At 39.2% G+C, this 25,756-nt stretch overlaps 2 protein-coding genes across 3 annotated transcripts in view; one reads left to right on the top strand and one right to left on the bottom strand.

Annotated features, from left to right (window-relative positions):
* col28a1b (collagen, type XXVIII, alpha 1b) overlaps positions 1–3,818 on the top strand; it is a 30,164-nt gene extending 26,346 nt beyond the window's left edge. The window contains exon 35 of the mRNA XM_061717983.1: positions 3,100–3,818. Within this exon, the coding sequence (XP_061573967.1) occupies positions 3,100–3,272 (173 nt within the window). The 3' untranslated portion in view covers positions 3,273–3,818. The remainder of the gene's footprint in view (positions 1–3,099) is intronic.
* Positions 3,819–4,207: 389 nt separating this feature from the next.
* Positions 4,208–24,618, bottom strand: si:dkey-256h2.1 (uncharacterized protein LOC337520 homolog). 2 transcript variants are annotated; one of them, XM_061718553.1, is made up of 13 exons: positions 24,270–24,618; positions 23,064–23,305; positions 19,225–19,367; positions 18,952–19,127; positions 18,380–18,540; positions 18,001–18,141; positions 11,884–12,005; positions 11,391–11,559; positions 10,233–10,378; positions 8,064–8,197; positions 7,802–7,928; positions 6,487–6,620; positions 4,208–4,428 (listed from the first exon to the last, which is right to left on the bottom strand). In XM_061718553.1, exons 1-13 carry the CDS (start codon positions 24,462–24,464, stop codon positions 4,303–4,305), a joined length of 2,016 nt encoding a protein of 671 aa, XP_061574537.1. In that variant the 5' UTR covers positions 24,465–24,618; the 3' UTR covers positions 4,208–4,302. The 2 variants fall into 2 exon arrangements, with proteins under 2 accessions (XP_061574537.1, XP_061574538.1); XM_061718554.1 differs by having other exon boundaries at positions 8,064–8,194.
* Positions 24,619–25,756: the final 1,138 nt, after the last annotated feature.

The following is a 25,756-nucleotide window of genomic DNA, read 5'->3' as shown; positions in this document are numbered from 1 at the left end:
AGCATTAAAAAAGGTCATGTGGTGAAACCATGATTCATATTAAAATTAATTAATTTCCTTAACTTCTTGACATCTTTTTTTTTACAAGTTTTCAGTATTATACAAAAATGGTTGTTTTTTTAATGGTCGCGCCACATGATATTTCATAAAATGGAAGTCACCTGTCAAACTTTGTATATTATGATGGAAATATAAATACAAATGTGTTGCAATCTTACACACTACAAGACATTTCAGAAATCATGCCAGATAGGGCAGAAGATTGATTTAATTACATTTAGAGTGATTTCAAAAAAAGTTTTCAAAACAAGAGTCCTGGTCGGACGGTCGCACCACATGACATTTGACGCTTAAAACAACAACAAAATCCCAAATAACTAGTATTTTTTGTAAAATTCAAGTGAGTCCATATGTGGGACAGGTAGGTCATATATCTGGTATTTTTATATCCATTTAAACCTTTTTTGAATTGAAAAAAAGTCTGTTCTTCAGAAAATATAGGCGTCACGTCATTGATCCAGCGTTATTGTCACCAGAGATTATCATGGGTAAATGTGGTCAGCGGCATCCCAGCTACAAGTAAACAAAGATACTGTCAACATAACAAAGAGATGTTTATGTGCAGCAGGCACTCAGTTAGTTTGTAGATGAATAACATCTTCTGACATCACAATGGAAAGTAAGTAAGTAAGTAAAGTAAGTAGTTGCAGTAACTTTCACAACCTTGTTTTAGATTTACTTTCTTTTCCGCAGAAGTAACACTACATTAGGCTGTGAACTGAAAGTCTGTAGCAAAGTCAGTCTGTGTTTGGTAAATAGTTTACAAATTTTACCTCAAGCTGTGAAAGACCCACACCCATAAGTGCAACAGCCGGGCGTAAAGCTCCGTATTCCCACTCCTTTTAAAGGCCAAAGCAATGTTAACAGATATTATGCTCCTTTGTTTTGTTAAAGGGGATAAATTATGTGTAGTATTTGAAAGTCAACCTAACTTTATCACCACCAAACTTCAAATCATGCTGCATAAACAAGTGAAAAGTTTCCAGTGTTCAGCATCTTCTCTGGTGGAACTACGTTCTAGTTCCTCTAGAGCAGGGGTCGGCAACCCGCGGCTCTAGAGCTCTAGAGCTCTTTAGCGCTGCCGTAGTGGCTCCCTGGAGCTTTTTCAAAAATGTTTGACCTTTCTTTTCCTTTTTTAAATTTTTTTCCTTTTTTTTCTTTTTTCTTCATTTTTTCTTTTTTTTTCTTTTTTTCTTTTTTCTTCATTTTTTTCCCTTTCCTTTTTAATCTCGACATTTCAACTTTTTTCTTGACATTTCGCCTTTCGCCATTTGCCTTCATTCTAAGGCTAATACATACAAGACTTTTCATTTTTTGCGGCTCCAGACATATTTGTTTTTGGTCCAATACGGCTCTTTCAACATTTTGGGTTGCTGACCCCTGCTCTAGATCAATACTGCAGCGTCAGATAACCAGACCCTCCACAGGTTGAACGCGGATAGTCACCCTCCCCGAGTCTGGCTCTGCAGGAGGTTTTAGCTCTGTTAGCACGAGTCTGTCCTCTCCAATGTCACCTCATGCTGGCTGAGGATGACGGCTGCCCCGAAGGGAAGATTCAGAACCATCTGTTGGGTTAGACCGTGTTTAATCAGGTGGCGTTTCATGAAATGTGAAGTTTGGACTCATTTGGACTGAATTGAAATACTTTTCTAGTGCTTGTGAATTGGCACTGTACGAGTTAAGAGACTTGACATAAATCAAACTGAACTGAATGGAATGAGGAAATAAGGATCATCATATCTCGGGAGAGGGCAGCACAAACTTGCAACACCCCATTTTCATTTACCATCCATCAATCCGTGTGAAATACCACCATGCTCCCCTGGTGTTCATGTTAATGCTGCTAAAGTTGCTAACACTTACTTGTTGGTATCCTGGGAGAGAAACTAATCTCATCACAGACTACGTTTGTGACCTGGACAGTCTCACTGCAGTCAAGTGATTATGAAAGCTATAGGAATGTCTGGACTTCTAATGCACGGGTGCACAAGTCGGGTCCTCGCCGCTGTGCTGTACGTTATAGATGTTTTCCTGCTCAAACACACCTGATTGGATGTGTTGAAACAAGGAACTGTCTAAAACATGCACAACATGGTGCACTTCCAGTGTCCCAGAAACCCCCATCCAGGCCCAAAGAATACTAAAAAGGATGCAAAATATGGCAACGCATTAAGCTGAAGGTTTAAGGGGACATTTTTAACACATTTTACCCCAGGCGAACATGAAAATGCAAGCCCTCATAGTGTGTTGTTCCTGCAAAGTTTGTTGTTGAGGGAACCAGATATAAACAGATGTGCAGAATTGCTCTACCCTTGAAGACCACAGTTGGACACCTCTGATCTAATGCATGTGCGCAAGTCAACATGTGACATTGAGACTGATTTATCCAGATGAGTTCATCTTCATCTGCGGATGGGGTGGCCTTGACTGACTCAGCAGTCTCCTGAAATTGGAGACGACGAACAGAGGAGTAAAGATTTGACTGAAAAGGCTGCGTTTGCATTGTATACTTTCAGTATTTTGACTCAAGTATTTCATATTTCATGTGCAATATTACATAACACTTATTTCTTTTTTATCCATTTCTATTTTTTTTTTTTAATTTTCATCTGAATCATTAAATTATTATTATATAAATTATTAATTAAAGGATTGTAAAAATATTAACCAGTTCAAGAAATTGTATAAAGACAACATAATCAGACAATATGAATTTAACGGGTAAAATATCTTTTGTTGTTTTTTTGTTTTTGGTGTTGTTGGTGAGTTATTGTGTATGTTTTCTTATTTTTTGTTTCGTTTTGTTTTTTTCATTATTTTTTTTTTGGTATTATATAAGCATATTTTTTTTTTGAGAAAGGGGCTTGTAATATAAGGCTTTCTTCTTCTTGCACCTTTTCGATCATGGAATGGAACATGTATGTGAACTACCATTTCCATGATACGGAATAAATAAATAAATTGGAATTGAAATTGAATCTGATAAACATTTTAGTACACATCGTCTTTTTTACTCTTTGTTTTTGTTGTTGTGTCCAGAAGAAAGCTGCAACCAGATCCTGGACCCGGGTCCGTGTCGGGACTACGTGGTGATGTGGTACTACGACGCCATCGCCAACTCCTGCGCTCAGTTCTGGTTTGGAGGTTGTCTAGGAAACAAGAACCGGTTTGATACGGAGAAGACCTGCAGGGAAACCTGCGCGAAGGTCTGACGTGTACATTACGATAGCTGCCAGCGTGAATATGAGACGGAGGAAGGTTCACGAACATTGACTGTGCCATGAAGCTCACTTCATCTTCGGTGCCTTAGTGTTTCTGTTTTTGTTACTTTGACCGTCATTGGATAAATGAGAACATCAACTGTTAGGAAAAGTATAAATTCGTGGGAGTTCGAGGTTTTAAAATTGTTACAAACTAGTTATTATTGTTGTTATACTTTAGTGTTTTTTTGTCCTGTTAACAAGGATTTGTGTATTCTGTGAACAAAGAAAAACGTTTGTATGTTACTTTTGGAGCAGTTCTGTTAAAATTGACTCACTTTCAACACTAACAAGCCACTAACCAAAAACCAAGTAACCTTGCATTTCATGAGCATTTACCAGACATGTTGTCGCTGTTATACGTCGTTAGACACAGGTATCTTCTGAATACATGTAAAGTCAATGCAGGTTTTTCCTCTCAAAACAGTGGTGCTACATTTTTGCATTGTACCTGAATAAAATGTCTGTTCTCATAATAAAACCTCTGACGATTTTCCACTCTTGACGTTTCCCGGCCCTTGCTATACGAATCATCTCAGCAGCTTTAATGACAAAATGGCAGCAAGACGCGGGAGTTCTGACGCCGACATCCGGAGGATTAATCGCCCATTTGAAGGTCACCGGAGGTGGGGGGTGGAGTGACTCAGTAGAAATGCATCGATTGGTCCAAAAGGGGCAAATTGTACATGATTACGTGTAATTATGGCGGAGTGGCTGCTACCAGAACATCTTCAGGACGAGACAAAGAAGAAGAAAAAAAAAAAACGTATGAAGTGGCTTTTTAGCTGCAAAGCCTCTTCTTGTTCCAAGCATCATCTTGGAGATCACCTGTGCTGGTTTATTTTATAATTTAGTGCTTATGTATAAAAGACAAATAAAAAAAGCAATCAGAAAATAGAAAAATTTAATCTTTGATTAATTTTACACAGTCTGTGACATTCCCTTACCCAGCAGTTTAAAAACATCATTTTAGAGAGCAGCATCACTTGTAGAAGATGAGAAACGAAGACATGATGATGTTTCCCGGCTGCTGAGATGGATTAGGATCTCGGCCGTCAAACAAGCCAAAGTAGATGACGGTGTTGGACCCAACGCCGGCAAAGTCCAGCTGAAAGAGCACAGAGAACACAGTCATTCAACCAGAGAGTAACTCTTTCAGTCCCACCTTTGCATTTGAAAGAACACAGTTTGAAATGGTTTTTCAACACAGGTCATGATCCCAAATCAGACTAAGAGACAAGAATCCAGGAAATGTATGAAGAAAATGGGATCAAAACATTTTCAAATCGCTGCCAAGAGAAGTTAAGACGTCTGCAGATACAAGTACAGGCAGGAAAGAATCCCCAACTTGTTAACGGAAGAAGCTGACGGTGCATGTACTGTAAAGCAGATTAACAAAAACAAAACCCTCTCAGAATATCAGAACATTTTAAATTGGCATCTTGATAATTAAACCACAATATTAAGTCAGGAAAGCTACTTTTTTTTTGCATGAAATCTTAAAAGTACATTCTGTTGCACAACAACAAAAGTAACTTTTTTCTTTCTTCTTCCACAATTACTTTGGTTCATTGATGGAACACTTGGACGCAGCACATTCTGTTGGTTTCATTAGCGGAACCGAAGAATAAACTAGAAACTGTAAGTATGAGACAAATGATCTGATTTTTATAGTAGATTTTATAGTTGATGGAGTCAGGTCCCAAATGGTCGACAAGCAGAAGTCCTGTAGGGGAAAACTTCCAACGCACAAAACAGGCACCAATAAACCTGACTCAGAGGATTTTATTACATTTGAGGTGACATCCATTTAATTTAAAAGACAAAGGGACATTTAAGAGCTTGTTTGAAATGTCTTTCTTTCCTTTTGTTATAAAAGGAAAGAACAACGATCCATCAAAAGAAATACAACAGGAAGTTTTACATTTAAGTTTTTACTTCATATTCATTTTTTAACAAATGCATTAAAGGCAGGGCAGGTTGCTGCCCTCAGCTGCGATTTGAAAAGGCAAGAATTAAACTTTGCAGCTACGGCTTGATCGATGACCAGAGTTCACGGTGGAAACAAAGGACAAACTGGTCTTAACAATAATACTTTTACTTTCTACATACATTTCAAAGCCTGGCAAATACTAAAATCCATACTTTTTCGTTGCTGATCTGACTTATTGGTTTTAGAAGGTGATTTTAAAAAAAATGCTGCAAATCTGACATGATGAGTAACACAGACTCTTGTAATTGGCCATGAAATCCCGAAGGAAGACTAATCGCACTGGATGTAACTGCTGGGAACACGAGAGTCCTCGTGGTGAAAACAATCAGAGGTTTGAAGAATTAGACGAGGAGCCTTCGGGGTCAACTCACTTCAGTTTGATAAAAGCGCTCCTTAATTTAATGATTTTTACCTCACTGCGGTGCTGTGGTACGGACGGGGAAATCTTTACCGCTCTGCTAGAAATAAACTTGATATTCCATAAATCTAGTTAAGATTGTCTTATTTTATATGTTTAGATATAAGAAATGAGACAAAACAACAAATATAAATAAAAAAAAGGTTATATTCATCTAATTTTAAGAACTTGTAATTCAATGTAATGTAATCCAAACTTGAATCCAATCTTTTCCTTATTATGTTCTAAAACCCTGGAATTATAAATCCTTTGTTTCTGTGATTGTTCAAAAAATAAAGATGATAATAACGCGTTTCTGTATTTTACAGGTTTGATATTTTATGCAGCAACTGCTCCGTATCTGAAAACAAAACAATACATTTAACTTGCTGAACACGCGTCATTGATCAGTGGGGTTTCCATCCTAATTTCTTATTTCTGATGTTGAAATAAGAATTAAATCTTCACTGAGCTGCTTGCGTTTATTTCTGGATTTGTGAGTGAAATCTGAGGGGAAAACTATCCTACACTAATAATCTAATTGGCCGCGGATGGATCCGACCCATCACCAGGGAGGCATTTGTTTCTGGAAGCAGATTTTAAACCACAAATCCACAAGAATGAGATTCTTCTTGCAAGAGTAACTTATCTGAAATCACACATATTCTATTTGAACACTTTGAATATAAAAATATCAGTTCACAGCAGCTCTCAGAAACAGGATCAAGCGACGATGTTTGAGGAATGAAGAGGTATTTTGTGGTTGAGGGACTGACCTGTTTGGTGATGTCGATCCTCCAGGGACTGACCTGTAGTCCATCACACCAGCCTCCGCGTCCGTACAGCCACGTGCCATGTTCATTCGGTACCGCGCCCTCTTTCACCCGCTTTGTGCAGCCCAGAGCCGTTCCTGTTGGTGCCAACGTCACAATGAACATTTCTAGATTTCATAGGACAAAACATATCTACACAGGCTCTGGGAGCTTGTTATACATGAAAGTATACGAAATTATTATTTTTTTAAATAGCTTGAAAGTCAAGGAGATCCATATGGATCCAAGTTTGCTGGCTAAGAAATAAGACTAAGCCTATATTTAGGGGAGGAAATATGCAAATTAAATGGTCATTTATCTTGAAAATAGAAGTGTGACATTAGCTTATTGATCAAGATGAGGATTTCACCTTGTGGCTCAAACCATTTGTTTAAAAGCAAAAAAAAAAGAAAACCTCCATGATGCCGACTATCTACATTCATTCTAGATCTAAGAAACAGAAGTGAAAGTTTATCTCACCTTGATTAGCTTCGTGTTAGCATTTTTAGCTATGTATGTCTGAATTTTGACATAAAGCCACTGTATGTAGTAGAACCACTTCTGACCACATGGGGGCGGGATATCACGTGAAGGTTTATGGCATATAATAAGACACAAACTATGTGCAGCTCTAGTGGGACAAAGTGGTATTAGAAGGCGTGCCGGACTCCTCAGTCACTACCACAGTACTGTCAGTGGCTGTTTTGTCAATTTTGCAGATCTTTATACACCCATGTGGCCAGTGTTAGCTCTTGGGTTTATGTTATATGCCACACCACTAGGGGGCACAGCTGCTCTTTTGACGTTGAAGTGGTCGGTTGGCTGCGTGGTTGATGAGGTCTGTTCTGGTTGGTTGGTGAAATAAAGATACCAAAAACTAAACGTGGAAATTGTTATTTGGAGTAACAGTCAGAAGTGGAATTTCTACATAGATTGGCCTTAAGAATGGGAAGTGGTAGTCTAGTGGCTACAGAGGTGGAATTGGGTCTGGAGGATCCAGGTTCCAGTCCTGGACTGGCAACCTAGATAAACCACCTTGGGCCATGAGCAAGACCCTTAACCATAATTGTTCCCCGGGCAAAAATGGTGTATTTGTTCCCTCAGGTGTAAGTTGCTTTGGATAAAAGCATCTGCTAAATGACAGTAGTAGTAAAGAATGATTAATTACTCTTTCGTGAAAAAGAGAAAAGTGCTGCAGAGTGCTCCTTTTGCTGAGGAACATCATCTGAATGGTTAAACATAACAAGTACTGTATCTACTAGAAGCAACAGCCTCTCACCTGCCGAATCAAATATCCGCGTGTTGTTGTAAACGGCGTTGATTAGGAAGTGATGGGAGGTAACACAAAACTCTCCACAGCCGTTCTCGTCGCTGCCGTGTCCCGTGATGACGGCGTACAGCTCCACCTGGAGGCAGCAGTAAAGGCTGAATTATGGTTCTGCATTAAATCGACGCAGAGCCTATGCCATAACCGGTGAGACTCTCTGCACACAAACAGGGACCCGAGGCGACGGTTGGTGCTTTACTGCAGCATCACAAACCTTCCTGGTCGACGGCGGCATGGGGAACTTCATGGGCCGGTACCTCTTGTTGTAGTCTTTGTCGAAGGTCCCCCCGGTGAACAAAGACTCCACCCTGAAGGGCCGAAACTTCTCCACCTTCTCCAAACCACCTGCTGCAACAAACCAGGTTTTCCAGTGAGTCAGGATTTACAGTGGGGCAAAAAAGTATTTAGTCAGCCATCAATTGTGCAAGTTCTTCCACTTAAAAAGATGAGAGAGGCCTGTAATTTTCATCATAGGTACATTTCAACTATGAGAGACAGAATGGGGGTAAAAAAATCCAGGAAATCACATAGTAGGGTTTTTACTGAATGAATGATTCAAATAATTAAAAAAAAAAATTAAAAAACAGGAACAGAAATAACAAATATGTAAAAAGGATTCACATAAAAGCTTGTAACACTGCTTTGTTGAGTTGAGGCCCTTTTTTACACATATTTACATAAACATATTTAGGAAAATGTGTTTTGAGTCCGATTATGTCGAAATATATTTGTATTGCAAATAAAGTATGTGAAGTATGTAACAGTTGATTGGTAAGAAACTTTTTTTTTCTTAATTTTAATACATGTGCAGAAACCTTCTACATATCTTATCCTCCTCTACAACTACAGCTTCTTCTCCTCCTCCTCGTCATTGCCACAGCAGATTATCAGTTTCCATCTAACTCTTCTGCCTCGCCCTTCACGAAACTAACTGACTGCATATCCTCTTTCACTACGTCTCCTTTCTTCCCCCCTTTCTGCTTCCTGGCAGCTCCACATTCAGCATCCGTATTCACCATCCCTCCTCTTTCTGTGTCCAAACCAACTCAGTCCAGCTTCTCTTACTTTATCTCCTCGACGCCTCACCCTGGCTGCTCCTCTGACGTCCTTGTTTTTAACCCCATTTATCCTCGTCACAGCTCTTCCCATCTTCTGCTTGGCGCTGCCGTCTTATCTCATAGAGGACTCGTCTCGCTCCTGTCCTTTTACTCTCTCAGCTGCTCTTCTGTCACAGATAACTGCTGACTCTCTTCGACACAAAAACTCATATTTGTAAAAGAGTAATGTCCAATGGGAACATGTGTTCAACATTTTTAGAGCATTTTAAGCAGAATAAAAAGCAAGAGAACTTTCCATTTCAAAAAGTGAAGTTACTTATCCCCGAGCAAGAGTTACCACGGTAACTGAAGTAAACCTGGTCAAGAGCAGCTTTACCTCAACGTACTCAGAGCTACTTTCTGTCTCCTCCCCTTCATGAGGCTGAACCGAGTTCAAGTTCATCAGACAATCGATATATTCGGCCTTTTAGGGACTTCTGTAATGTCGCATTTGCATCCGAAGAGTATATTGATACTAAAATGAAAGTTAATTTTACCAAAGAACAACACACATTTTGAGAATATACTAATTAATACTGTACAAATATTTTAAATGCTTTAAATGTTGAGTAATTATCCATCCCACAAAAAAGCCAGGAAGGTGTTAGATCAGGCGTACTGGGTCTTCCAGCAAAACATGAAGATCTACAGCATCAAGAAGTCCCACAGCAGACGGTTTGGCTTCTCCCAACATCACGGAGGTGGAAGAGGTTTGAATGTGACAAGAATTCATGCTGAAAGTGTATGGAGTAAGATAACTTCCAAAAAGATGTGTCCATGTTATAACTATTCGTATTCGTAATGATAAACATTTGTATGTAAATAAAAAAGTTGTACCCAAAATTCTGCTGTCACACACATGAGTCTGATAAATTATTAGGGTTAGGATTGTTTTTATGCGAGTATGAATGTAAAAGCTGTGAGTGCAAAGTCTTGTGAATACAACTCTAATTTCTACGACTACGAGTCTTCACTGTTAACACGAATTCAAGTTTATGGGTACGAGTCAAAAAACTGTTGAAATGACGTCACAGGCAGGTCAGTCAGTCAGGCAGTTTATCATTACGAATACCAATAGTTATAACATGGACACATTTTTTTGGAAGTTATCTTACTCCATAAAAGTGCGCCTATTAGTTAAAATATCTGTAATAGTGAGCAGATTCTCCAGATCGTGCACTACACGCTACACACTGTACATCATCCTGTGGCCCAAATGCACAACTTACAGAGGTCACAGAGGTCATAGAGGTCACCGCCGGCTTCAGCAGCATCGAAGCGTTTACCTGTCTGATTGTTGGCGCTGAACCTCAGGTTGAGGGAGACGATCCACGGCTTCGCCCACGGCACCGTCTTCATGGTGAAGGTGCATCTGTTGGTGTCCAGCAGCGGCATCAGAGGGGACACGTCCGTCAGCCAGCGGCCGATACCTCTGCAGCACACACAGTAACGTCGAGATGAGAAGATGTGACATCTAGTACGCTGCTAGAAATAATACGAGGAACCTTATTAAGCTTTTAAGGAGCTGTGACATGAAAAGCATGAGTTTATAGTCAAAGCAGAAAAAAAGCAGCAAATTCTTTATTTTACTTTTCAGAAATGATGAAAATCTTGGATTTCGCTGCGTTACTGAACAGCTGGAGGTGCTGTAGTTTCCCAGGTCAGAAGCGCATTTGTGAACCTGATCTATTTAAACTATATTAACATATTTTATGTCAGCTTTTTAACATGTCAGCATTTGGACCCCCCAATGTGCTCAAATGGTTTTTTAAATTTTACATATTTGTGGCTGAATTTCATGTTTATTTTATTTTTCTTTGTTCAGCAGACATTGTTTTTTTTTTACGACGGAGTATTAGGGCCAAACTAAGAAAAAAAAATGGAAATTACGAGAATAAAGTCATTATATAATGAGAATAAAGTCGTAAAATTACGAGAATAAAGTCGTAACATTACGAGAATAAACTTGTAATATTACAAGAATAAAGTGTTAATTTATAAGAACTCTAACAGGAAGAGTGTGTTAAAATGTTGAATATTGAGCATCTTGTGAAGTTATATTTATATATTTATAAAATAATTAATATTACGTTTTTATTCTCGTAATATTACGACTTTATTCTCAAAATATCACGACTTTATTCTCGCAACATTATGACTTTATTCTCGTAATTTTACGACTTTATTCTCATATTATTATGACTTTATTTTCGTAATTTCCTTTTTTTTTCTTAGTTTGGCCCTAATACTCCGTCTTTTGATGTAAATTAAAAAGAAATAATTGTTTAATTTTCTATTTAAAAATTCTACAACTCTACTATTGGATCAATTTCTGTTGATACCCAAAGCCCAGTTGTAGGAATCACTATCGGAAATAAAAAAAACAAAGACTGGAGCGTGAGCATCTGTACGTGAGAGGCTTCTGCGTCCAGCTGCTACAGTACCTGCGGAAGGCTGTGATCCATCGGCCCAGCTCCGTGTTGCAGTACGGGCCGAGCTGATCGCAGCACACAAACAGCTGCACCGTGTGATCCCACACAGCGCAGGACGAGTCTCTCCTGCCGGGACACGACAGAGACGCATCCAGCTCCAGAGTGTCAAAGTCCCACAAGTCTGTGGACGCACCAAAGGAACAGATAAATATGGCACTAAAATACAACATTTTCCCTTAATCTACAACACAGCATGCCGATACGAGAGAAAGCTCTAGTTGGGTGGAGTTGAACGGATGTTTTTGAGTAAATATGTCCCATAAAAACAAAATATATGATCAGGGTTAAGCGTCAGTCTGTAAAAAACGCACAAATTCAAGACTTGATATTTTTCGGTTTCTGTTGTTTGTTGCAAACCCAATATTTCTTTTTTTTTCATCCCAGTGAGACAATGTCATCAGTCCAGAAAACAACAGTATCTCACAGATACGGATGATGGATTTACCTGAAGGCAGGTCGACTGTGGCCACGGCTCCTTTCTCTCCCTGCATTTGGACTTTGTCAAACACAGACACAACTTTTGCAGGACTTTGGAGTTTGGTCTGCAGATCAGCAGAGAAATCAAACCTGGACACAGAAACAGTGACTGATTAAACTCAAAACAATCAATCAATCAGTTACGAGGAACTGCTGAAGGTGCTGGATATCAACTCACTCAAAATGTCTGAAGGAAAGTTTTAAGATGGTTAAAACTGAGCTTCAGCCACTTTCTAAAAAGGGTGTTTGTACCCTTTATAACTTTATTTATTTTAGCAGACTAATCATTCAGACACCCCTGGAGTGACCGCATCTCATCTTAATTTTTATAAGCAAACAAACTGCAGACATTATGAGCCGAACATGCTTTATTTCATGTCTTGTCTCATCAGCATTTCATTTATTAATTTATGTCCATGTTGGCTTTGTGATTGTGTCTCATTCTTCCTGCAAACACCTCTTAAGGTGTGCAACAGTGTGGCTTTTGGCTATTTTTGAAACCATTATCATCATTTTACATGAAATCAGTATTTTTTGTAATCTAAAATTATAGTATTTAAGCACTTGGTGTTATTTCTTATTACACTGAGACCTGAGTTCTCCATTTCATTCTCTTCGTGGTCATAATGGCAAACCTACAAGGACTTTGACTCCAACTTCAGGACTGAAGGTGGACCAGTCCAGTGCAGGATGCGTTTTGCATTGTCTTTATTTAAAAATGCATGGATGTCCCTGGAAAATAAAGTACAAGTTTCTATAAAGGGTTGATGGACTTTTCTGCATTACTGCACTGCTTTCTGGTCTGGATCAAACACCAGCAAGGTCAACATGAAGCTTCTTTTTTGCACAGTGAAGTTTTAAGTGCCGTTTATAATGTATAACTTTCTAAGTATTTCCAAAACAATCCCTTGTGAAAAATCATTGATGAATGAGTACTCTTTTCTTCTCCTCATTGCAAAGACCAAACTGGCTTTCTGGAATGAGATCCAGGCATAAAGACAAGAACAGAGCATTGCTAACAAATTAAATGAAGATGACGGGATTAAACACGAAACACCTCGGGTTGATACTGAGCTGCGGCTCTGGAGCCAGAGCTGCTGAACCGAGTCCAAAAGCCAAGACACTGAATCCCAAGGTGCCTCTGATGTGTTCATCTGTGGGGGATTTAAAAACACAGCCCAGTCACATCTGTGTAGATCTCCACAAAGAGAGCTGTATGAATGTGGTGAAATAAAGTCTCAACTTTTTTATTAACTATCCACCTTATTCCTGGAGCCTCTACTGTAGAATCTGCTGTGGGAGTAACTTCCGGTTAGCCGCCGGAAGTTCCGTAACGCCATTGACTAACCATGGCAGCTGAGCATGAACAGCGGTTTATTTTAAAGCAATTTGCTTTCAATCTAGCAGAGAAGTTACGGTTTTGTTTTCTGACATTTAATGTTTAACATGTTTATCAACCGTAGCATTTACTAAAATGTCCTTGCGGAGCTCGGGTACGTCGTTTTGTGGAGGAAAACCTGCATCATACTTTGTGGCTCGGATCCGACAGACTGCCGGAGGAGACACGGGAATCCTCAGAGGATTGACAGGAATGTCATGAGAATATCAGGTATGATTTCAGGTTAATGTCATGAGAATATCAGGTATGATTTCAGGTTAATGTCATGAGAATATCAGGTATGATTTCAGGTTAATGTCATGAGAATATCAGGTGTGATTTCAGGTGTATGGAGGACACAGCATTGTAGTATTTGTCCGCTAATGACAACCTTTAGTATTATTTATTATTATTTTCTGTGCAGTTAAAATACAAAGTGTGTTTATGGCACGGACTGCAGGGCAGCATTAGAATAAAAATACAATAGTTTCACTACAGACATGTTGATAAGAAAAAAGTTTTTTGTTAATTAAGTTTTAAATCTTAGCTGTGATCAGTACTCGAGTTGTAAAAAAGAAATCAGGGGGGATGGTGGATTTTATCATATGGGGACAGATAATTTTTGCTGATTACAAATAATATAATATATTACAAATAATAGCAGTGACCAAAACAGCTGCAGAAATACTGCAGGAATGACATAGCAGCAGTTAAATGCAGCCTTCTGTAAGCTTTAAATATCCACTGGGCTTACATCAAATACATCAAAACACAACAATAAAAAACAGTTTCATGAACTTATCAATATGACTCTGTCCTTCACAGGATAAGTAAAATGGATCACTGCAAAAACTCACAATCTTAACAAGAATATTTGTCTTATTTCTAGTTAAAATGTCTCATTTTAGTAAAAAAATCTCATTACACTTAAAACAAGACTCATCACTGGAAAAAACAACAATTTTCACCTGTTTCAAGTAGATTTTCACTTAAAATAAGTAAAAAAATCTGCCAGTGCAACAAGACTTTTTTTGCTTGTAATAAGAAGATAAATCTTGTCCCACTGGCAGATTTTCTTACTTATTTCAAGTGAAAATTTACCTGAAACAGGTGAAAATTGTCACATTTTTCTGGTGATGACTCTAACCAGAATGTTAAATGTAAATGTTGAAATAGCAGTAAAACCACATTCATTGATGAAATGACATAAGGGATGTAAAGGGGGGGTGGCAGTTTTACAGGGGGATGATTTGGACCGTTTTTATTTCAGGGTGGGGATGCCATCCCCCTCATACCCCCTCAACTCCAGTACTGGCTGTGATAATGTACTGGTATTTTCCTAAACTTCTGGAGGGCTTAGGTGATGTGGTTGCAGGTGGGTCTTCCCCCAGGTACATTTGATGAGGGGGCTGGGGGTGTTATAGTGGTAGGGAAAACCCTAATGTATCATATCTTATCGCAATAATTGTGTACTGTATTGCTCCCTCAGATGAGCCTGACCAGATGGATCAGAAGGAGGAGCTGTGATCAACACCAAAGCTTCCTGTGATGCCCAAACACAGTGGTCAGACCCAGGGATGGAGGACCACACCTATTCTATTATTTACGTGCTGGAGATGAGGTGATGGGTGACCGTGGTTTCACAGTTAGAGACTTGCTGGAGGAGTGTAGGGTGAAGCTAATCATTCCAGCTCACACGCAAAGGATGCCAGCTGACCAGTGAGGAGGTCACTCGCACACGCCGCATTGCTCATGGCTGCATTCATGTTGAATAAGGAACCTGAAGGTGTACAAGATACTTTCTCAAACAGGGCCAATTAACTTTGTGCCCAAAATTGACAAAATGCTCAAGATTTGTGCTGGTTTAGTGAATTTAAGAGCTGAGTTTATTTCAAGTGAAAAGTGAGAAGACATTTAATATTGCACTTAAACATACTTACATATTTCATTCATTTAACATTTTCTGAAAACAATTTAGGTACCGTTACACTTACAGTATCTTTAACACATAACTCTCAACAGGTTAAGTGCTGTATGTAGTTTGTAGAGCTGCACTTACATATTTCATTCATTTAACATTTTCTGAAAACAATTTAGGTAGTTACACTTACAGTATCTTTAACACACAACTCTCAACAGGTTAAGTGCTGTATGTAGTTTGTAGAGCTGCACTTACATATTTCATTCATTTAACATTTTCTGAAAACAACTGAGGTCCAGCTGCAATTCTTATTTTTTTGAGGAAATAAAAGTCCAAATATTGTGATTTCAGCTTGTCAGGTGTGAATATTTTCTGGTTTCTTAAGTCCTCCGACAGTAAACTGAATCTCTCTCACTTAAGACACAAATTTAATGTGCTTTTGTTAAACAATATTTTTGTGTTAAAATGTTTTGATTCATGTCCCTATATTGTATGTCCTAATATGTCAGGAGGGGATCTTTCAGGTTGTGTTTTTAATAAAACTGAAAACAAAAATGAAGTCTGTTTTACTGTTTTCCCCCTAGCTTTATACAGAGGGGCAGAGCTGAATCTTCTTTGTACCAAATTCATCTACAAATGTTGGAAGTATGTGTGAAAAGTTCTGGAGGTGTTTCATGTGTGTATCTGAAGTCTTTGTCAAATGAAATGTGGAACTCCAGGTGCTCAGTTGGTGTCCAGATAACCAGCTTGCAGCCCCTGGCACGTCACTGCCAGCTAGACCTGAAAGAATAAATATAAAAGATGGCTTACAGTTTGTCTTAATGTAGGTTCACAAGTAGCCTACCTGTCACATTAGTTAATAGATTATAAGCAGTACTCGAGTTGTAAAAAAAAGAATCAGGGGGGGATGGTGGATTTTATCATATGGGGACAGATAATTTGTGCTGATTACAAATAATATAATATATTACAAACAATAGCACAGACCAAAAACACCTGCAGAAATACTGCAGGAATGACATAGCAGCAGTTAAATGCAGCCTTCTGTAAGCTTTAAATATCCACTGGGCTTACATCAAATACATCAAAACACAACAATAAAAAACACTTTTCTGAACTTATCAATATGACTCTGTCCTTCACAGGATAAGGAAAATGGATCACTGCAAAAACTCACAATCTTAACAAGAATATTTGTCTTATTTCTATTTAAAATGTCTCATCTTAGTAAAAAAAAATCTCATTACATTTAAAACAAGACTCATCACTGGAAAAAAGAACAATTTTCACCTGTTTCAAGTAGATTTTCACTTAAAATAAGTAGAAAAATCTGCCAGTGGAACAAGATTTTTTTGCTTGTAATAAGAAGATAAATCTTGTCCCACTGGCAGATTTTCCTACTTATTTCAGGTGAAAATTTACTTGAAACAGGTGAAAATTGCCAAATGTTATTTTCTGGTGATGACTCTAAATGTTGAAATAGCAGTAAAACCACATTCATTAATGAAATGACGTAAGGGATGGAAAGGGGGATGATTTGGACCGTTTTTATTTCAGGGGGGATGCCATCCCCCCTTCATCTCGAGTACTGATAAGTAACAATATTTACCCACCTGGAGGAGTATCCACTTTGCCCATTGGGAAGAATGAGATACTTCTCATCTTCTAAGCATTTCTTCACTTCTTCAGGTCGTCCTCCCATCCCTCAACAGCAGGAGGCAGAGGTGAGATGATATTGTCCCGTTTGAGCTGTGACAGGTGGTGTTTCCACATGTTTTATATCCCCGACGCTCGGAGAAAGAGGGTTAACGCGTTCACTCAGCATGTAAACAAACGCCGGTTGGGGCAGCACCGGAAGTAGCTCCCACAATTCGCGCAAAGCCTCATGGGCCGTAGGAATAAGGTGGATAGTTTTAATTTAATTAATAGCGAACATAATTATCTAGTCTTTAAGGATAATTAATAGATCTGACTATTATAAACCAACAAATAATCTCTTTATTAAATATAATACTCTAAAATTCCATGATATAGCCGAGCAGAAAACGGTTCTATTTGCCTTTCAAGCCCAGCAGAAACTGCTTCCAAACTACATTCAGGACCTGTAAATAAAAGAAACCCGCTATGACCTGAGGGGGAAACTCATGTTTGAGATGACGACAGCAAGAACTAATATTAAAAAGAGATGTACATCAATTAAGGCTCGAAAAAAATTTGGAATAGTTGTGATAACGACCTAAAAATGTGCAGTTCTATCTTCAAGTTTAAGGAAATGTTTAAAGAAAATACTGTTAATAAATATAAAACACTATAATTATAAAGTATATTATCAAAAACATTCTAGAATGTGAAACGTCAATTTTATATTTTGTCTTACTTATTTTTGTCTTCTTTATGTATTGTTTGTTTCCACAGAGTAATGCTAGTGTCTCATATTTAAGCTGATCATAAGATAAAAAGGGTAGGCACTATAAGCTACGGCTTCAGCCTACACCTTTTCGGCAAAAGAAATGTTTATTTTACCTTTTCATCTTGTTTTGTAAAAAAGTGTGTACAAGCCGAAATAAAAGATGAATTCATTCATTCTTTACCCTTATCATTATCAATAATTATGGAGCTGATTACAAGCAAATGTGTTCTTAAATCCCCTGTGTGGCTGGAAAACAGGTAAAGGCAGATTAATAATTCATGTTAATTCAGCCGTGGTACCATCAAAGCCCATTATAATGTAGCCCTGAAATAAAAGCTTATTGTGTTATTTGTTGTTGCTCTATCTGCCTTCTTACCACTGGGCCTGCCAGTTGATGAAGCTGAAGGTCGGGTAAAGGAACCAGCCCATCTCAGCTAGCGCCCCCTGATGGTCAACGGCAAAGAAGAAGTTTGGAGACGGGGTGGTCTGGAAAGAAACGCTCACCACCTGCTTCAAGCTGCAAGGTAGATGCATCACAGCGTCATTAACGGCAAACTATGTGGACAAAGGTGAGTTTATACTGTTAAATTGACCCAAATGATGCGGACATAACTCAGCCTTTAAATAGCAGAGGCTTAACTGTAGAATATTGAACATGTTTAGTTATAATCTTTAAAAAGATCAGTTAATCGCTGTGCAAGGATGTACGGCATCGACAAGAGCAGGCGTTAATCCTTCAGGTGATAAGGCCTTACAGAAGCGCCTGGGCGACGGACGCCTCCTGGTGCACCATGGCAGCGGGGATGTTGAGCGGAGTGTTACACTCATCCTCGATGCAATTCATGTCCTGGATCGGATTACCAGGGAGGGAAAAGACAAGGACCCCAGAGGCGTTGGATTTGGCCATGTTCTGAACCTGGAGGAAATAAAATTGCAATCAAAAATAGTCCCACAAGGATTATTTCCACCTTAAAATAGTGCACAAAAAGTAAGGTCAGATTGTCAGTAAGGTGTTTTCAAACCATGTTCCTCTAAAGCTAAACATATTACACAAATAAAATTTAGGAAGAGTGGAAAAGACCATATTTCAAGACCAGAAACCGGAGATTTCTTGACATTTCAGCTTGAAATCAATTATGAAAATTAGCATCAAACGTCGTTCTTTGGTCTTTAAATGTCAAGAAAGATCAAATGGCTTTATATTTTGTGAATCAACCCGGCGGGATGTTTCCGTTACTGAACCTTCAGGTCAAAAACAAAAACACAAACACACACTTCCTCACACTGGAAGACACAATCAAAGCAATCAAAGCCGACATCAGCAGACCTTAGTGAAGAAGGAGCAGTTGCCGTCGGAGACCCAGGCCACGGCACCCGCCACCGCGGGCCAGGGCTTGCACCCGTCTCCAGCGTCCACCAGCCGCTGGGAATTTGAACCCCAGCGTGCCATGAGCCAATCATACCTGGCATCCAGTCTCTTGACAATGATGGGTATTTTCCAGCCTGCCAGGAGAAGTATAAGAGGAGAGGATTTCAGTTCCTTCACAGACACGACTGCAACGCTGTCAAATTCAGGCGACGTCATTCGCCCCAGTCTTACCGTCAGAGGTGAAAGCAGCCTGGGAGAGACCACAGTTGTGCCCCTTGCAGCCCCAGTAATAAAGGATGTTGGGGATCCAGTTACCGAGAGCAAAGACGGGCACCGGAGAGAAGTGCAGCCGGGTCAGAACCTCCTTTTTATTGCTGCGGGGTTTAAGGAAAGTTGTTAAAGACACAAAAACATCTTCAATTCTGTCTGTTCATACAGTTACATGTTGAAATCAGTCAATCTTTAATTAGGTACACCCGGGGTGTAACAGTGGCCAGTGAATGTACATACAGTATTAATAATTTGAAGGAAAAATTAAGCAGTTTATAAAATCTCACATTTTGAACCAATTTCTTAAAAAAATGAATACATAAATATTGCAGGTGAAGGTGAATTTACTTTAAATACTTTAAACATTTTAACCAAGCTGAAGTAAAAAAAAAACACCTAGATATGAGCAGTGGTGGTAAAAACGTTTCTGTTCACTCTGATAATTTATAGCCTTAAATGGATTTGTTCCATCTGAAAAAAAGGCTAAAACTAAAGTAAACACTGAACAGATTGCAGAGTACTTTAACCATATAACCTGTTCTTCCCCTTTTTTAGGGTGGTTTGATTGCATTTCATGAACTGAAAGCATTATGTTCCTTTTTTGAGCAGCAATGCTCCATAAAATGAGAAAGAAAAATTGTATTATGCTGATTTAAAAACCAATATCCATTCTATTTTATTGCCCAATAAAGCATCATACTCTTTACTTTCTTAATCTAATCGTCAGAACTGCCTCTGGGTGTCTTAATTTCTCTCCTAATATAACCCATTTCTGCAGCAGATATTTCCGCTGTGATTAAATGGCTCCTTCATTAAAGTAAAAACAATGTGTTATTATATATGCAACTATTCCAATTTTATGCAACATTAATTTCTATTTCATTGTTTTCTGGGTGACAAACGTTTTAAGTTTACAATAAGATAAAATAGGAAGATGTTGCATGAGAATATGTTTGTATCAAGTATATATTTAAAAAGATAAAATAAAAAAACGTAATAAAACATGTATAGTTCTTCTACAACCGCCTGTCCTGCGTGTGATGATGGGTGCAGGATCAGGGGCCTGTACTACGAAGCAAGTTCAACATACCCAGGATATCTTTTCCTTATCCAGATTCACTAAGCCGGACAACTGCAATCACGCTAAGCGGTCACACGACGGTGGTTATCAACTCGGTATATCAACCCAGGTTTCTCCAATCTGGATATGAGCGCGTGCACATAAAAGGGGCAGTGTTTTCAGCGCATGACCAATCGCAAGCATGGAGAAGTCCGCTGTCAGAGCCGCTTATTTCAGTAGCGAAGAGCAAACTATACTTATACGGAAATATGATGAGTATAGGCATATAATACAGGCAAAAAGCAACACAGTTGCAGCTGCAAAATGCAGGAAAGACAGCTGGCAAAAGATCGCTGACTGTATAAATGCGTAAATTCATAGGGATACATGAGAGGATCCCTCCGATCTTCTTCTTGTCATTTTTTTTTCTGTTTGCTGCAAGTAATGTCAATGCTATTTCATTGTGCTTTTGTATACTGATATCATCCTAAAACAGAGAGTGATAGAAACACTAAAGCCTTGTACTTGTACTTCTAAGATATGAAAGTGAGCCTACTTACCGCTTTGAATTATGTTTTTATATTTATTTTTTATTTGCTCCCATGTGCGTTTCACTCCGCAGGAATGAGGCTACAATTGTCATACACGCCATACGAATAAATCTAAGGAACACATGCATTTAACAGAATAGACAACTGTAATTATAGTCAGATCTACTTATGCCCTAATGATGGGGCAGTGATGTTGATCCGCGCACCGAGCTCCACTGGATTCTCTTCGAAAGGGCATGCCATTTTCCAAGAGAGCTGATTGGTCAGTGGGCGGTGCCTTTATACCCGGCGATCTGTATCTCGAACATAACCTGCTCCGGAGCAGGTTAGCTGTTCAGCATAAGTTACCATGGCGATGTACCCCGGTAAGAAGTGAACCACCGTCGTAGTCCTGAAAACCCAGGGTTAAACCTGAAGTTACCTCGCTAACCCCAAATCCCGCTTCGTAGTACAGGCCCCAGGAGGCTCGGTTCTGACTGAGCAGCCCAACCCTGAACATACCTGTCAAGTCTCCGGTTTTGGTCGGGAAACTACCGTATTTTAACCGTCTTTCCCGCCGTCCCCCCATATAAATATTTTCCTGTAAATTTTGCGTTTTATGATATAATAATTTTTAAAAAGCATTCCTGTGTCTCTCCAAACTGAATTGCCACTAACCTCTGACTTAAGCCTGGGTGGCAGTTCTCGCAAGGTTAGTGGCAACAATGGAAGCAAACTCAGAACCACAAATCGGAGAGAAGGATGGATGTAACCAGAGAGAAGACATTTCTGCTAAAAAAAGCGAAGAATTCGTGTAAATATCTCTAAAAATTCAGAAACCGAATTTACTTTCCTAAAGAAGAGCAGGATGGGGCTCAGTTACACGTTCAGGCCAGAGCTTCAGGAGTTCTTCCCAGCTGGCCTCCGGTAGGAGGTCCCCCCTTATGATCCAGGTCTGGTCCAGGTTTCTTCCCTCCTAAAGGGGAGTTTTTTAACCTTGCCACTGTTTGGCTTAAGGTTGTTCTCCCACTAGGGGAGTTTTAACCTGCCATTGTTTATGTTTATATAATAAATGCTCGGGGGTCATGTTCTGGGTCTCTGGAAAGATCCTAGAGACAATCTGCTGTAATAGACGCTTTATAAATAAAATTGAATTGAATTTAATGTCTGTCAGCAGCACCAGTGCGGCTGGAGGCACAGAAAAATGCGTCTGTGTAACCAGGCATTAATGCCAAAGAGCCACATGAATGAAAATGACAAATTAAAGAAAATGTAAATGTTTCACTTGAAGAAGAATTTGATATTTAATGGTTTGCATAATGGGCGTGGCCTAATGGCTCAACCGCACCCCCCGGAAAACTTTGTGCCTCAAGCCCCACAATACGATTTGACGTACATGCACGAAAATCGGTACACACCTGTATCATGTCGCAACTTAAAGAAAAGTCTCTTGGCGCCATGGCCGAAACTGAACAGGAAGTCGGCTATTTTGAATTAATCGTGTAATTTTGGCGCAATTTGTGCAATTTCCTCGGCCGTTAATGCGGCCCGAACCGTAACGTGCACCCAGGTGTGTTATACATCAAAATGTGCGTCTAGATCCTGTGACGTTGTGCATTACTTTTCTCAGTCAAAAGCGTTACCGTGGCGACGATAGGCGGCAAAAAGCTCACCCCCCCCCTTCATCTGGTTGGTCCATATTTGATAGTTCCTACTTTCTGCCATAACTTTTGAATGGTTTGACATACAGAGTCGTGGGTGGTGTCATCGGACTCGGTATTGGGTACTTGACCTTCATTGGAATGAATTAGCCCCGCCCCTTCTTCTGATTGGTCGATATTGTATAGTTCCTAATATTTTCTGCAATAACTTTTGAATGGTTTGACATAAGGTTTCATGGGTGGTTTCATTGGACTTCGTTTTGAGTCCTTGACCTTTATTGGTGGAAATTGCACACGCGAGGTTCATCGCTGCTTGCAGCTTTAATTCACTTTGTGTTTTCATTTAGGGTCTATTATAGGAATTACATACATAGGTCAACAAAGGTCGACCTATAAGATTCTGAGCACATATTTGTAGTTTTTAAGTGGTTGACAGGTAGATATTTTAGATTTCTTGTAAACCTAAAATGTAATGGATACTCGACTTCGGGGGAAAATGTCCCTTATTTTTAAACCAACACTTGACAGGCAGGGGTTGACCCGGGTCACCTTCGCAGGGCGGCCCGCTGCAGCTGCTCCCTCATCCACAGAGCATCACTGGCCGCCGAGTCGTCCAGGGACAGGAAGAGCAGGCTGGTGCTGCCCGGCAGGTCCTGCACCAGCGAGGACAGGGAGGACGGGCAGCTCCACAGAGACTCCAGGAACCCGGACTTGTTGGTGAAGGCGTGAACAACCACGGACCCATCCAGGGAGCCGGGCTGGTAGTTAAACTCCCCATCCAGGGTGGGGACCTTGATCGATTGATTGAAATTCTTTATTCAGTCACATCACACTACAAGCATAATCAACACAAACATTATCGAAAAAAATAGTGACTGAAAAGGCACAGGCAGAAGCATAGTGCTTATATTAATACCTGCCCTACATACAAAGAAACAAACAAACAAACTATATAGCAAAACTAAACCAGAAAAGGAGGACCAATAAGGTTTACATATATACTTGCATACAGAGGTGGGTAGTAACAAGTTACATTTACTCCGTTACATTTACTTGAGTAAGTTTTGGGAAATGTTGTACTTTTAGGAGTAGTTTTGAATCACTATACTTTTTACTTTTACTTGAGTAGATTTGTGAAGGAGAAACTGTTACTCTTACTCCGCTACATTAGGCTACGTCGAGCTTGTTACTTTTCTTTTATCCCTTTTATCCACGTACGCGTCAATCTCATGACATCACTGAGTGATTCTTTGGGAAAAATGTTTGTTTTTGCATGTTTTGTCACATTTACACAGACTCAAACACACACAGAGTTTATATGAGTTGGCTTGTTCTAGTTCTGGTTAAAAAAGAAAAGTACAAAGGTTTGAAATTTTGTACTACTTGTGCTTAATTAATTTTTTTATTCCGTTATTATTTTGTTTATTTTATTATTTATTAAAGTACTTGAATTTACTTTAAGATTATTCTAATTTAAGCTATTTTTTATTCATTTTAATTTCTTTTATTGATTTAATTTGCCTGAAGATGATTATTTTGTACTCTGTTTGAATGGTTGTGAATAAATCAGACGTTACTCAACAGTTACTCAGTACTTGAGTAGTTTTTTCACCAAGTACTTTTTTACTTTTACTCAAGTAATTATTTGGATGACTACTTTTTACTTCTACTTGAGTCATATTATTCTGAAGGAACAGTACTTTTACTTGAGTACAATTTTTGGCTACTCTACCACTTCTGCATATATAGTAGTACCTTGAACGCAGCAGCGAGGTCACCCGGTTCTGGTTCTGGTCCGGGCGGTGTGCTCGGGATGCTGCTGGCTCTGTTGTCATGGAAACCCGGGTCTCCGGGAACGGCCGAACGCAGCCTCCAGTCACGTGTCACCCCGGTCACATGACCCATCACAATACTCAAGAGCCACAACGATACAAACAGAGACGCAGCCATCGGTCCTGCAACTCACCACCAACAGCCGAGTTACAGCATTACGTGAACCAAGCTGGTCCTAAATTAAAAAGTATGACTTTTTACTTTTTGACTAGTTTCACTTTTAACAAGCAGCGGATGGGTTTCCTGCAGGTTTCCTGCTTTTATCCTGCCGTTTAAGTCAGAGGCGGGTCAAACTGCGGTCTACGGCGGCCGCAGAAGGACAAACTGTTCAAAGCGCGAACGCGTTAATTTAATTAGTGATCTCCGCAAAGGAGTTTAAACCAAATGATGTTCCTCGCCACTTTGAACGACGCAAATAGATAGAAGAAGTCTCAGAGTAATCAACCCCTATCGAATAATAATAATAATAATAATAATAATAATAATAATAATAATAATAATAATAATAACCACAATCTGCCTCATACTGCTGCACCTTTAACTTTTTTTTAATTGTAGCCTATATATGTTAATAAGAACCGTCATTTTTCTATTTATTGCACAGTGAGCGAAAATAACTTGACCTGACTTGGCCAATAAACCTGATTCGGATTCTGATTCTTGTGAAACTAAAGAACCTCATAAATAAAAAAGTAGAAAAAAAAAAAAAAAAACAGTTTAGATTGTACATTCAAACCACACACACACACACACACACACACACACACACACACACACACACACACACACACACACACACACACACACACACACACACACACACACACACACACACACACACACACACACACACACACACACACACACACACACACACACACACACACACACACACACACACACACACACACACACACACACACACACACACACACACACACTAATTGAGCAATTTACCCAAATAATACATTTTTTTTCATTGTGGTACCCTGAAAATATACAATGAAACCACGGCATATATTTTGTCATCTGTGTTTTCAACTGTTTTTTTTTTTTGTCTTAATCTGCCTTTACCTGTTACTTCTTGTCGGCATTTAACCCACTAACACTTCATGATAAGCAACTGAATTTTGTCAAAACCAAAAAAATCTAAGTCTTGTTTTTCAGGGATAACTTGTATCACACATCACTGAGGGTCAAAAGGTTGAGTTTCTGGATGGTACAAGTACCTTGGGACTGTGACTGACACTAATGAGATGAATGTTTTGCATTTGTAAACTGTCCAACCATCGTGTGTACAGACTCATTGTGACCCTTTTATAAATCTTGTATAAAGTCTGTTTTGACTTTTCCCCTCATGTACTCGTATGTGAACTCTTTTATCTATATCTATTTTAGTGAACTGAGTT

Source organism: Cololabis saira, chromosome 3 (assembly GCF_033807715.1).
Source record: "Cololabis saira isolate AMF1-May2022 chromosome 3, fColSai1.1, whole genome shotgun sequence".
Taxonomy (NCBI): Eukaryota; Metazoa; Chordata; class Actinopteri; order Beloniformes; family Belonidae; genus Cololabis; species Cololabis saira.
The sequence above is the reverse complement of the archived record's forward strand: the minus strand, read 5'-3'. Positions and strand labels throughout refer to the sequence as shown.